Source organism: Arvicanthis niloticus, chromosome 27 (genome assembly GCF_011762505.2).
Source record: "Arvicanthis niloticus isolate mArvNil1 chromosome 27, mArvNil1.pat.X, whole genome shotgun sequence".
Lineage (NCBI taxonomy): Eukaryota > Metazoa > Chordata > Mammalia > Rodentia > Muridae > Arvicanthis > Arvicanthis niloticus.
In genome coordinates this window covers 8,964,048-8,978,894 of record NC_133435.1, presented here as the reverse complement: position 1 = coordinate 8,978,894, position 14,847 = coordinate 8,964,048, and the positions used below count along the sequence as shown (strand labels likewise).

The 14,847-nt window shown below is 42.2% G+C and overlaps 1 protein-coding gene across 2 annotated transcripts in view; it reads right to left on the bottom strand.

Moving 5' to 3' along the window:
- Positions 1 to 14,847, bottom strand: part of Arhgap42 (Rho GTPase activating protein 42) — a 234,571-nt gene that overhangs the window by 55,912 nt on the left and 163,812 nt on the right. For both annotated transcript variants that reach the window (XM_076926090.1, XM_076926091.1), the window contains exons 5-6: positions 11,748 to 11,849; positions 3,792 to 3,902 (exon numbers count right to left, since the gene is read on the bottom strand). In XM_076926090.1, coding sequence (XP_076782205.1) covers positions 3,792 to 3,902; positions 11,748 to 11,849 — 213 coding nt within the window. The remainder of the gene's footprint in view (positions 1 to 3,791; positions 3,903 to 11,747; positions 11,850 to 14,847) is intronic.

The window sequence follows — 14,847 nt, the reverse complement described above, 5'->3', positions numbered from 1 at the left end:
GCCTGTAACGCTCTGTAACTCCAGTGTCCAGGGATCTGAGGAGCCCTCTTCTGACCTCCGTGGGTATTAGGTACATATATAGTCCACACATATGCATGCTACACTCATACACACACAAAGTAAAATAAATAGATCTGAAATATTAAATAATAACACATCAAGAGCTGTCACCCTTTTCCTCTGCGCTGCATTTCCTTGGAAGCAGCTTGGAAAAAAAAAAAAATCTGTGTGAAACAAGAGCCCCTAGAGCCCCTAGATGGCGGCCGAGCTCAACTTTTTAAAAAGGAGTGCTTGTGTGTACACGCTGATGACTGCTGGGCAGATGCCAAGGTGTTAAACCAATGACGTTCACTAGAAAGACCCAGGAAAAAATGAAGACCTGCCCTTTCCAAACATTCAACATCTTTGGTCAGTGTGTGTGGGCAAACAAACAAACAAACAAAAAGAAAAAAAAGGAGTAAGTTCCCTGTAGAGTAAATGTGACCTTTACACAAATGTCAGTGATAATAATTACTAATTGTCATATAATTTTATCTCGCATTTATTATTTTGTGTGTATGTGCATGCGTGTAGTGAGTGTGTCATGGTGCACATATATGGAATAGTCAGGAAGGAGTCAGCATTTCCCTTCTACCATGTGGGTTCGAGGTAATCAGGCTTGGTGGCAAGTACCATTACTCCAGATTCACATTCCTTTAGCATGAGGAAAGTCCCCCATCACACTTTATTATTTCCATAGTGTTTAGAGTCAAATTATTATTTATTAGCCCTCAAAGCAGATCAAAAGTCAACACTGACACCATATTTGTAGATAATCTTTAGAACTAAATAAACATTCGTAATTTTCCCACCTATTGGTTGCCACTTGACTGAAATCCGAATGAATGTGATGGGCATGCATTAGCTACTCATCTCTGTGCACACAATTCACTGGGATAACGTGAGCGGAGAAAGTGTGTGCAGTGCCTAGTAACAGGCAGAACCAGCTGCAGTAGGATGCTCCATTGCCCCTACTTCCTCCTCCAGCCACACACCAACTCCCAGTTCCATAACCTCTTGAAATTAGGGCATGCATTCAAATATATGACCAAAGACTTCTTAGTAAGAATAGAGTAGGAAGCCTTACATGTCTTACTGTCATTCCAACTTAACACCAGACAACATAAGTGTGCAGCACACTGTGATAGGAACAGACAGACAGATACAGATTGGGGATCATGGCAGAGTTTGAATGGCCACACTTGGTTCCCAGCTGGTGGCACTGGTAGGGAGGCTGTGAAACTCACAGGAGGTGGGCAGCTGCTGGAGGAAATGAGTCACTGCAAGCTGGACTTATGGTTTACCACCCACTTGGCTTCTAGTTTTCTGTTCTGCCCAAATCCTAGCCAGGTCCCACGGCTACCTTGCCTTCTCCATCACAATGGGAACGAGTCCCCTGAAACAGTGAACCAAAAATACCTTCTTCCCCTACACACAACAAATCCCTGGTCAACCAATGCTTCACAAGACTCTCAAGAGTCTTACAACTAGGGAATGAATAGTCATTGGTGAATATCTGAATAGATTCTCTCCCCACTCATTGAAAGACTTATATACATAATGTAATGAATTGATTGTCCTCATAAGAAAGAGGCATGTGCCAAGAAGGGTAATTGGGATGTCACAATTTGGGATAAGGTAAGGGGAAACACACACACACACTTCAAGTGAATGGAAGTTTCCATTTCCCCACAGTTCAAGAATCCTTATCACACCTTTTGGCTGCCATCTGTGAACAAATGATTATAAAGCCTCCTCTTGATACAACAAAGATCATATCATAAAAAGATGTACCTGAGGGTTTCCAGACAGAATGGACCATAAAGAAGCTCAGATGAGGCAACAGCTAATCCCCAAGTCACTTTCCAGGAGGAATACAGATAAGAAAATATTATTATAGGTCCAGACAAGGAATAATTACACAACCAGTGGGCAGAGTCAGAAAGACATATAAACACGTAAGGAAGAAATATACAGGAAAAAAATTGTCAGAATGAATGGACTCTAAGACTACAATGTAAAAAAAAAAAGGTCTCAATTTAGAAATGCTGAGAGGCAAGTGTTACAGGAGTTCTCCACATAGGGGAGAAGTGAGAAGTGTGGCTTTCTAAACTACAGTGTGTGCCAGGAGGAGGCTGGACCAGTGTTTAAGAGAGTTTCCAGTTCTTCCAGAGGATACAAGTTTGGTTCCCAGTGCCCACATCAGGAGGCACACAACCTATTAACCTCAGTTCTCAGGGATCTAATACCCTTTTCTGGCCTCCAAGGTGCAAGCATGCGCACACACACACACACACACACACACACGCACACGCACACGCACACACACAGATACATACATATAAAGATTTTCAAAATCTTATCCCCCCCAAAAGCCCATCATGGGGGTCTCTGTCAGGGCTTAGTCAAAAAGAGGGGACCAAAAATCATAAGAAGTGTCCTAGAATATGGCTTGCTAGGCTGAAGAGCCATCCACAGGCCACCGAGAGATTCACTGTGATCAGATGGTCCTAAGGGAATTTAATTACTTAGCTCTTAAGCAAGCAGAGTTCCCAGTGAAGTTGGTAGAAAATTAAATCCCTGAAACTGAGTTGTACCTCCAAAGCTCCTAATCCTCCTGGCTGAGGGACTAGCCTTATAAGATACAGAGTGCCTTGTTTATAGGACTGCACTGGTGGACTCCAAAGCTGAGAGCTTAGGAGGAGACCCAAATTCTCAAAGGCTCTGCTCCTCCTCATTGCATGTGTTTGGTGGGATCCCACAAGGAAGCAGATTATGACAGATGTGTGGTTTTTTTTTTTTTTTTTTTTCTTCACTATGCCAGCGTCCCTTTAAAGCAGGGACAGGGACAAGGTGTTTCATTTTCATTATGCATGAGTATCTCAAAGACTGTCATAGGAAGAAAGGAGTGGTTGCTCTATGGTTTCCTTAGGCACTAGCAAGCCTGTCTTCTCAACTCATGGGAACTGAGCCGTGTCTATGGATCTGTATCAGAAGATTGCCTTGATGCCAGAGCTGACCTTATCTATTACAGATGCCACCTTATGAAGATGCTCTGTGAGCAATACTCTTACAAATTAGGCCATACTTGGAAAAATGCTAAGAAAATGGAATTAGCTTAATTCAGTGCAGGACCCCAGCCCTTGGGATGTGCCACCCACATTCGGGACTGATAACACACCCCTCCCATACCCCCAATTAATCCTCTCTTGAAAGGCACCCCCAGGTATAATCAAAAGTGAGCATCCTTTCTCTCCTGGGCATGTCCTAGCCAAATCAAGTTAACAAATCAAACTTCACTGCCACAGCAATGTACACCATTTTTTTTTTTTTTTTTAGCTTTAAATTAATAGATTTTATTTGTAGCATAGTTTTAGGTTTCCTCGGGAAATGAGGGTTCTCCTGCATCTTCTCAAGTACCACCCTGCATCCCACACATATGGCCTCTATGGTTAATAGCTTGCATTCCTGTGGAAGAGTTATTACAGTCAATGAGTCAGTATGGATACATTATTAACTGATTCCAAAATTCAGTGTTTGAATTATGCACTCTATGGATTCTACTGGCACATTTCATACCATTACAAAACTATACAGAAGAATTTACTGCCCTAAAGGTATTTATCCTTCCCCAATTTCCTTTTTAAAAAAATTTTCATTAATCATAATCTCAAACAAAAGACTAGCTCTAAAGCCTTTTTTCTCATAGATCATTTTTGAGGCTGTTATACATTAAAAAAACTAAAACTTACCGGTTCCACAAACTCAAACTTCTTCTTTTCTTGAACCTCTTGTATTTTAAAGACATATTCTAATGAAGCTTCGTAGAAGTTCTGATGTTCTCTGCCAATCTGTGAATCTGCCTAAAAAATAAAAGCTCAGCATGTGACACAGGGTTAAACCCTCATGAGTCTGTAACAGAGGAAGAGAGGATGGGTGAACCCCACAAATTGTTTTGAGTCTATATACAGAGGAATGAGGAGGACAGGGTGACCCCACAAACTCTCATGAATCTATCCACAGAGGGAATGAGCATGGGGTGAATGCCACAAATCTCATGAGTCTATACACAAAGGGAGAGAGGACAGGTGAACCCCACAAACTCATGCATCTATATATACAGACAAAGTGAGGATGGAGTGAACCCCACAAACCCTTATTCAATACTAACTTCTGAAAACAATTTTAATGAAGCTCCAACTCACTAGAGCTTATAGTCAAGACAAATACGAATACACATACAGAGCTAACCATCGAAGGGTAGGAAGATACAACAAGCTACAACACCTTCACAAATGAAATGAAAAGGCTCTAGTAAACAAACGAACAAACAAAAAAAGAGCTCTGTTAAAATCACAGTAAAATTATGGGGAGAAATCTCCAGAGAGGAATGCAAAGGTGCATGAGAATCTACAGAGTTGGAAAAAGCACGAAATTCTGAGAGAAGATGGCAGAAATTGACTCTCGCCATGAACAATTGGCAATGAATTAATTCAGCCTATGAAGGGGAGCATGGGTGTCTCAATGGAGAGTTAGGAGAGCAAGAGAAGATGATGGAGTAGATGTGCCTGTCTTGAAACAGGAATGTGGTTTGAGGGCGGCGGGGCGGGGCAACGGGGAGTGAAGAAAGGCACTCCGCGTGGGTGGGCTAGACAACGAATAATTATATACATGTGGAAGAACTTCACACTGGAGTCCATGTCTTCATATGTTGAAAACTTAACAAGAAAGAAAAAAGAGAGAGAAAGAGATGGGGGGGGGGGCAAAGAAGGAGAGAGGACAGGAGGCAGGAACCACGGGCAGAAGTTGGTATCTTGAAAGTAGAAGGTAGCTGAGTCTGGCAGAGCTGCCTGCACAGGAAACAGGCAACGTAAGGTAGAGAGAGCGTAGCTGCCTCATAGCAAATCTGGATTTTAATAAAAGAAGTGTTCGAGGGTGTTAATCAAGAAGGTGACACACCATTATAGAAAATCTGGCACGAGCAATATCTAGGCAGAACCAAAAGCAAACAAAAAGCCCACCAACAGTTGCATAGTGAATCATGTTCCACCAATACCAAGGGCACCTCTTCCTCCTGACTGCAGTCAGAGTGGGAAAGAGCCACCGAGACAGTTTCATTGCTTTGCTGGTTCTGTCTTTCTTCTTCCATACCATCGTCAGACACCTTGGGAGAGTGACTCTGGAGCTATAGAAGCACACAGGCCACTTTTATTGTCCCATTCCATTCTCCAGCAGCAGCTGGGATTAATGAAAGCAGCCTCACTGCAGTGGAGTGTTCACTGATAGGCAACCTGGGAACGGAATGTGGTTCTGAGCCAGTAACAAGAGTGATGTAGCCAAGCAAAGGTAGCACAAGAACGTGCAGCTTCAGCTTTTCGCCCTGGTCATCACAGAAACAAGGTTTTTTTGTTTTTTTTTTTTCTTGGAATCTCTCAAGATGATCACATACTTAGTATGTATTTGGCAATAGAGTTATAAGTAATCCAGTACTATCAGCAGCTCACTTGGGGCTTAAAGTTAAGAATTCCAAAGTCTAAACTAACATATGTTGAAAATTAGGTAGATTTTAGCTAAAACTTTTCTAGATCTGGAAAATCCTTTAGGAGCATTGTAGTCCCCAGTAGGAAGAAAAGTGAGATTCCAGATAAATGGAACACTTTTTATCTTATCACCATCTAGGAGAGTGAATTAAGTTGCACATTGAGAGGATGTGCTAGCTCTTGAGAGACAGAATCTAATTTGTGATATATGCTGTTTTCTGTGGCACCAGTAGTCCTCATATAACCACTTTCAAACCACAAAAACCACTAAGTGTGAACACAGGAGTTGAAAAGAAGGTACAATGGTCTCTCCAAGGCAAGCTTTGGGTACAACATCCTGTTTCAGGCAGCATCCCATTTAAAAATTCAATTTTCTTTAAAAGGTGTCATTATTGATGGTGAAACTTAGCACATAAGAAGACAGTAGAAACCCAAGACACCTTCAGAGTCAAAGTGGCTGTTTCTAGCTCACAGGCTGAGCAGAAGAGTCAGACCTGCAGGCCTGACTGCTGACATCAGAAAGGCTACTAACAAGACTGACATTGGCCAGTACGAGATCATACTGCCCAAGAGGACTCCCATAGTAACCAGCCTGGCGTGTACATAGTCATTCCTCTCAAGTCTCCACTCTCTCCAAAGGAGTCTGAGGGATAGAATAGATACTTATTTTTGCCAGGTTTTAGTTTTTGATGACTTTGCTTATTAATATACAATAAAAATTTACCTCAATGAAGATTCTTAGGAAAAAAAAGAACACCAGAGAGAAGCATACTTAAAAAGACTATGACAGCACCATTTCTTCTCAGTACAAGATAGAGAAGGGTATTTTTTAAGTAAAGATGAATTCCCTTAGACTAGAGGCTGACTGGAAAATACTTAAGTCAGGAATAGTGACTCTCACCCATAATTTCAACAGGAAGTGGAGGCCAGAGGATTGCTGTGCATTCAAAGCCAAAGCAGACAACCCAACCATACTCTACAGTAGGGCTCTGTTTCAACAAACAAACAAACAAACAACAAAAGCAACCAGTGGAGGGATAAGGGCAGCAACCAACCCACAAAACCTTTGACCCAAAAATGTGTCTTGTCTACAGTTGTGCAGGGACAGAGAACACAGAGGTGGGGAACCCAACCAATGACTGGCCAAAACTGAGACCCATTCCATGGGCAAGAACCAATCCCTGACACTATTAATGATATTTTATTATGCCTGCAGACAAGAATCTAGCATAACTGTTCTTCCCTGAGAGGCTCTACCCAGCAGCTGGCGGAAACAGATGCAGAGACCCACAGTCAAGCACTGGAGCTCAACACGTCATGTGGAAGCGTTAGGGGAAGAAGGATGGAAAGACCCAAAGAGGACAGGGACGTCTCAGGAAGATCAACAGAGTCAAATAACCTGGATCCTTGGAAGCTCCCAGAGACTGAACCACCAAACAAAGAGCAAGTATGGGCTGGACCTAGGCCCCCACACATATGTAGCTGATGTACAGGTTGGTCTCCATGTGGGATCCATAACTGGAATGGAGGCTGTCCCTGAATCTGGTGCCTGCCTGAGTGTTGGGAGCCGCAGTGATTCGCCATTACAAGATGGCGCGGGCATCCTGTCCTCCCACTAGTAAACAACTGACTGCGCAGGTGCAAAAGGCAGAAAGGCGCCAAAGTCACTGCCCATCCCGGGGCTTAGTATGGGGTGATGAGTGAACAGCCAATCAGAAGTGAACATGCCACTCTAGGGTACATATAGCAGTGCCTTTCCCGGGCTTTGGGTCTTTCCGCTTCTGCTGTTACAAGTAAAGCCTCGTCTGTGGTAACCACCCAAATACTGCCTCACGTGTCTCTCTTCCACGGGCGAAAGGGGACACGGGAGGGGCTCAGAACACCTGAGGGGAAGGCAAGGCTGGGAATAGGGTTAGGATCTGTGTAAGGAGGTACTGGAAGGAGAGGGGCTGATAGTGGAATGTAAAATGGATAAATAAATTTAATTTAAAAAGCAGACTTTGTTTATACTAGCAACAAGTATTGCCTCCTTTTTATGGCTAAGTGAAACAACACCGTGATTCAGCTTCCAAGTGAACAGTTTTAAAGCTAACGATGAATAGCAGCAGCCATGATGTCTAAGCAGCAGGTGTACCCTGTTGCTTATGGGGCAGAAGAGACTTTATAAAGACATAGACAAGTTCCATAAGAAAGCAACATGGTTCCATAGTCGCTTTAAGTCCTCTTGAACGCCAATGTGCTTGCTGCCTTGGTGTGAAATATGGAGAGGCCTCAGGGAGTGTTTAGTGAAGCATGAGCCCTCCAGGAAAAAATATGAATGGTGGATTTGGGGGAAAAGATGGAGACATTTAGAGTTGGTGAAGTTATACTAGAAAACTGGGAACAAAAAAACGAACAAACAAAACCAGAAACTACAGCAGGGTATGCTACCTGCCTGTAATCCCAACTGGCTGAGGCTGGAGAATTGTTGGGAATCCAAAGCCCATCCTGAACTACATAGCACATTCTGCCAGGAATACACTGCAAGAGACTGTTGAGAAGGGAGGGAGAGACAGACAAGAGAGACAGAGAACCAGAAAGAATGTGAATCAGACGTCTAAAATGTGTTTACTTATCTATTTTTTTATGTGTGGGCCTGAATGAATTTATGGTTCACCGCATGCATGCAGGCATCCAGAGAGGTCCAAGGGTGTTGGATGCCCTGGAACTGAAGTGACAGGCAGTTGTGTGAAACTATGTGAGTGTTGAGAACCAAATCTGAGTCTCCTATAAGTGTGTGTGGGGGGGGGATGCAGTTTGGGGGTGTGCACTTAGCTTTGTACGTGCATGTGGAGGCCACAGGTCAATATCAGGTGTCTTCTTCAATCATTTTTGAGACAGAGTCTCTCACCAAACCTGAAGCTCCTATTTTTAGTGGACTCCCTGGCACTAACCCTGGAGTCAGTTGGTCTCCACCCAAGAAGCACTAGAGTTACAGGTGTGTTCTATCACTCCTAGCTTTTAACTTGGAAATCCAGGGCCCAAGCGCAGGTCCTCATACTTGCGTAACAAACACATTATCCCCCTGCCTCATCTTCCCATTTCCAAACACAAGCAATTCTAATAGCCCTACCATTTGAGTCACACTATGTGGTTTAATTGTTCCAGGCCAACATCTATAACTGTTGGCGTTCTGGATGTTTGCTGTCTATATGAGTTATACACTCCGTAAGTTCATCTCTCATCAGTTTTGCAGGGCAAACTCTTAACAGTAAAAATTCTGTCAGCTACCTGACACACTTTAAATCTGTGGAAATAATCCATGAAGTTACATAAAGAATAGTCAATATTTTTATGTCATATGAGGAAAACAGAGCATGACCAGAGGCTGGAGAGGAGATGCAGGCCTTTAAGTGCAACACTGGGGAGGCAGAGGCAAGTGGATCAGTTTGAGCTTTAGGATAGCCAAGGCTACCTAATGAAGAGTCTGCCAAAAAAAAAAAAAAAGAAAAGAAAGAAAGAAAGAAAGAAAGAAAGAAAGAAAGAAAGATGAGACAGACAGAGAGAGAGACAGACAGAGAGAGAGACAGAGAGAAGTAGTATTTTCAAATCAAAATGAAAAAAAAAACAGCTTATATATGAGGGTTAGAAACTCCTGTGTTATGGTGTATAAACTCCCTAATACTTTATCATTTAATTTAGTTTAATATCTTAAAAAAACAATATTTTTATGCATTCATGCTCTTCTGTTTTTTCACAATCTCTCTTTCTTTTTTGTTTTATTTTTTTTTTCATCATGGAAAGACATTATTCATTCACGTATCAAATGTTATTTTTTATTCCAGCCAACATTAAGCTTGTGGTCTTGATGAGTTTGAATCTATCTCTCTCACTACTTACTCCAGTGGCCTCTTTAGTTAGTGCCCTTAAAACTCTGTCAACAAAAACTGACCATTTCATACAGTGTCACCCTCTAATGTCCCGAGAAAAATGAGTAAGGAGGCAGCAATGCAGGTGAGAAGACAGGGGGTCCTTTTGAAAGCAGGTTAATAACCCTGATGCTTTCCTGAAAGAAGTAGGTGGTATTTAGTGCCATGTCACAGAACTAAACACAGGGTGGTGACTTCATTCTCCAACAGGTCTGATTCCTGGAGAAGCAGCAGGAAAGACTTCCTATCCCACAGCATGCTCTCCTAACGAGCGACTTTAACCCACTTCAGTCTTGTGCTACGGACCATTTCTAACAGCAACCTGTGTGCGCTTGCGTATTAGAGAGTGATACTGTATAACACTGCTAACCCTGCAACCCCTTTCCATCTCCAGTTAGATACAGACCCCCAACAAATACCTGGCAATTCTCAAGCCTAAGGCACTCACAGCCACTAACAAGGACAGTATTAATATTAAGCTAAGCTGTCAGGGAGACTGGAGACATCCTGTAAAGGGATTGAATTTGAGGAACAGTTGCTGCTTCCTGAAGATGTAGGTATAATCTCAGGTATAAGCACAGTCCTTTTGTGTAAAGACCCTGCACTTTCAGGCTATGCTTCCTGCCATGGCAGGCCCTTGCTGTGGCTCACGAGGTAAAGGATTTTGCCATATGACCACATCTATGTCCATACTAAAAACGTCTCCCTCCAAAGTTAACTCTAGTGCAGTGGACAAGGAGACATGTGGGAGTTCAAATATTTGTAATACACAGACAATCCTAAATTATAGCAGATAGAGCCAAGTCTTATAAACATTAGACATGTCCAAGAAATTTAAGAGAGAGCCCAGATCGGGTTAATGTCAGGTGGTCTTCTGTTTCATTTTGGCCACAAACTTCCGACAATTGTACAACTATATAATGAATAATGTTTTTATTACAGTTACCATTATTCTAATGGTAGAAGGCAGAGATTTAAATAAAGTTCTTTAAAAGTCCAAGTAAAACAAACTTCCTAATAATAATTATCTTTTTAATTTTTTTGTATTTTTAATTTTCTGTGTATGTATATTGTGTCACCATGAATTTATGTGCACCATGTAATTAATGTGCACCATGTGTGTGCCATCAGAGGCCAGAAGAGGCTGTCAGATCCTCTAAACTAGAGTTATACTTGATATACTGAATTGTGAGCTACCAGATATGGGTGCTGGGAACTGAACCCGGGTCCTCAGCAAGGAGCATCTGACTGCTGAGCCAGACCTCTGGGTCCTAATCAGCTTTAAACGAAGACACTGGACGTCCTCAGGGAGAATGTGAGCATATGGACCAACAGGAAATTCCAGGTCCTTTTCCTACAAAACTCTTCAGTCTCTAAGTGTCAAGCAGCCATTGTGGTTAGACTTGGTAGTGTGTGAGGTGGGAGGAGTGAGAAGAGCAGAAGAGCAGGGTGAGCAGTTCATGAAGGGAGGCGCCTATCCTGGGAGACATGTCTGAGAAGGTCCTTCCCTGTGGAATCTGAAAACCCAGAGATGGGAGAAAGGGGCTACAGTGGACAACCACATAACAAGCTGGAAGGCTCTGAGCAGGCAGAGACCTAAACACCATCCTGTACTGACAGCACCCTATGCTACACACGTTTTAGGGGGAGTCAGGATTGTGCTCTACAGTTTTCTTGCCCTGAGATGCCAATGGCAGCAGAATTGGGATCCCCCACCCCCAAAATAACTCCTTCTCCTGAGACTGGTGCTTCATAGATCCAGCCCATCAGTACTGCCATTGGGAGTGCTGCCTACAGCTACCTACATTACCAGTAGCAAGAACAAAGTCTAGCATATTCTGAATGAGAAAAGATAGAAACTTCTAGCAGGCATATGGCACTAAACGTCCCTGAAATAACTGATGCAAAGTCATTGAGACTTCAGAACACAAAGTTGTCTGTCCCTGTCCTTCATCGTACTGGAACAAAGCCTTAAGAAGCAATGTCACCAACATTTCAACTTTAATTTAAAGACTACAGTATGAACTTAATCTATCCTGTCTTTTTAAAATATATCCAGGAAGAAAAAGGAAAAAAAAAAAAACTTGGTTCAGGCTTTCTTGTTGTTGAAGGAAACATTTATCTTACACAAAGAACTATCAGTACCAACTACCATACAGTATAAACTTGCCCAACTAGCTACTGTCATCTAAGAAATTGCAGGTGGGGATATGTCCAGGCTGGGAATTTTGATGTTATATGACTTAATGTGCATGCTTACCTCTTGCAAATGAGACTCCTTCTTCTTAGCTGACAAATTCAGGTGTTTGTCCAAAATAGAATAGTATTTTTCACTTTCTTTGTCAAACTTCTTCTTTCCATCCTAGGGAATAGCAATTTGAACAAAAAAAAAATATTCTGATTAAAACATCAAAGAAGTCTTCATCTTCATCATCCTCACCAAGGGACAAAACTAATGAGGTCAAAATCTTAAATTTAAGATGCTGTCTACAACATATCTGCAATGTGACCAAGATGGAAATGTCTAATCTTTTAAAGATGGCTTTGGTAATTCAGATAAGTTAACACATAACTAGTTTAGAAAATCATATACATAACTCTTCACAAAATCATCTTATTTCACCAGGAAAAGGTGTCTGACTCTATCTCTCCTTTCCTTACACCTCTCCTTCCCCTTTCTTTTCCTATCCTCCCATGGTTCTTCTTTCTTTGTTTCCCTTTATTTCCATCCTTTCCCTCATCCTCAGTTGTACTGCAGCCTGAAACTTGCCGTGAAGACCAGTCTAGCCTAAAACAAGTTCCAGCAATTTCCTGTGACTTCTTACAGTGCAGGTCACTGGCTACCACTGAACAAGGAAGAGAATTCATTTTTCAGACCAGACTAGAAAGAATTTCCTCAGTGCAGTCCAGATGGTGACTGGGCAGTAACAAGAGTGACACATACAGCAAAGTTTTGCTGTTTCAAATAATTTGGATTTACAGTGAAGAAAGATGTTTAGATTTTGGTGGTTTGAAATTAAAAGTCAAGCAAATAAAAGATTAATACTATCTATATCACGTTCCTTGGATGAAATTCTAGTAGCTAGCATTTTTTATTCCTAAACCTTTTTCTTTTTCTTTTCTTTTCTTTTTTTTCTTTTCTTCTTGGTGGTGGTGGAACCTGGAAACAGGCTGACCCTTCATGAAGACAGTGAAGAACGTTGCATCCTTGGAAGTGTATGGAAACAATGACAAGAGCGGTGGTTACATCTGGGCTCATCTTTACCCACCTCAGACACTATACGAAACAGGGAATCCTGCTCCATTTTTGCGGTCATGTAAAACAATTACATGCATAAACCACTTTGGCTATTTCAGTGTTTTTCAAGCCACAGCCTTGATCAGGTAAAGCTTTTCATGGGCCAGCACTTCACAGTTTGTTTAATTGGCTATCTCTGGCTTTCTTCATACAGAGGGTACTGGTTTTGTGAACCAGTTGTGTATCAACTTGACACAAGCTAGAGTCAGTCATCAGAGAGAAGGAGCCCAGTTGAGGAAGCGCCTCCATGAGATCCAGCTATAAGGCATTTTCTCAATTAGTATTCAATAGGGGATGGCCCATCTTATTATGGGTGGTGCCATCCTTGGGATGACAGTCCTGGGTTCTATAGGAAAGCAGGCCATGGGAAGCAAGCCAGTAAGCAACACTCCTTCACAGCTTGTGCATCAGCACCTGGCTCCAGGTTCCTGCCCTGCTTGAGCTCCTGACTTCTTCCAATGATAAATAGCAATGTGGACGTGTAAGCCAAATAAATAATTTCCTCCCCCAACTTGCTTTTCTGTCACTGTCATTTCAATGCAACAGCAGAAACCCTGACTAAGAAATGGAGAGTCCAGACTCTGTAAAGCAGAAGTCCTAAGGCTAGTGTGCACCAGGCCTTGCTTTGGCATGTGCATATAGTCACTGGGACTCAAGATGCTGCTTGACTGGGGATGGCTCCGGATCTGTTCCCAAGTGCAGGATTTGCAAATGACCAGGTAGAGTTAGTTGAATGGATGAGTAAGTGCTGCCTAGACATTAGATGCCCGAGCTGAGCTTTAGGACACTTTGAAGTCCCAAGATGCACATCTATACAGTGAAGGGTTACATCTGTGAAGGAGGGAAGGAAAAAGGTGGTGGTGAAGGAGACAAGAAACTGTCTCAAAAAATAACAAAACAACAACAAACAACATCATCTCAACAGATATTTGCTACCTCAGGAGAACATATAGCATCACCATAAGAAACAGGGAAAAATACTATTTCCATTGAAAAAAAAGGATGAAGAACCCACACAACACAGGATGTGGAAAAGACAGCCCTGCAAAGACCAGACAAGCCCAAGCTTCTGAATGGGAAGGAGATGCAGTCACTTTGGTCAGTGTTTCTCAGCCATGGCAACTCATATTTGGATCTAGGACAAAACTATCTTTTCCTGTCTCCTATCAGGGAGAGTTCTGCTTTCACGCTGGTGTGAGGGAGCAGCAGATGTTTAATGAGCAAATGAACTTTCATTTGCACCGGTGGGCACCTCAGTTGAGCATAGATATTCTAACTGCTCAATCACCTGGTACACAAGACCCAAAGGATCGTTCTCCAAACAATCTGTAACTGTTTAACTTGGCTACAGAGACACTTAATATCTCTGTGTGAGCAGCTGCACAGGGGCAGCCAGGCTGACAAAAGGGCTTACAGTCTTATGCTGGGCACTGAAGAGGAAGGAACTGGGTTGAGGAAAAGAATGCAGCTGTTAGAAGGACACTTGCATCTCTGTTTTCCCTGAGCATTTGGTGACATTTTTGGAAATGTTAATTTGATGCCACTACATCAACACATCTGGCAACACAGAAAGCAATCTTAGAAGCAATTCTTATTCAAACCCTGGCCCAAGAGCTGAGACAAAAGATTGAGGCACATAAAGGAGGCTATAAAGTACAAAATGAGTTCTAGAAAACCAAAACTAGAAATCCACACCACCCTACAACTACGATTCAGCACTCTTGTGAGCCAGGCCTTGCATGAAGATTTAATAGCATAACTCTAGAAACTAACTCTTGTGTCTTGTGTGACTAGTCATAATGAGCAAAGAATTTTCTCTGAAATCAGCATCACAGAGGGAGAAAAAATTTATCCATGAACCTTTATATGGATTTGATCATATAATCACTGTCTTCTTAATGTTATAAAAAGATTTTTAAAAAGAACTACCTATCATTGTGACCCTTTTCTGAAATAAAGCCAATGACAATAATGACTCAATGAACAGAGAAGGGGCGGTGGAAAGGGCTGCTGATAAGATGCTACAGATACACATGCAGTGCAGTCTAAGCTGCACTGTGTT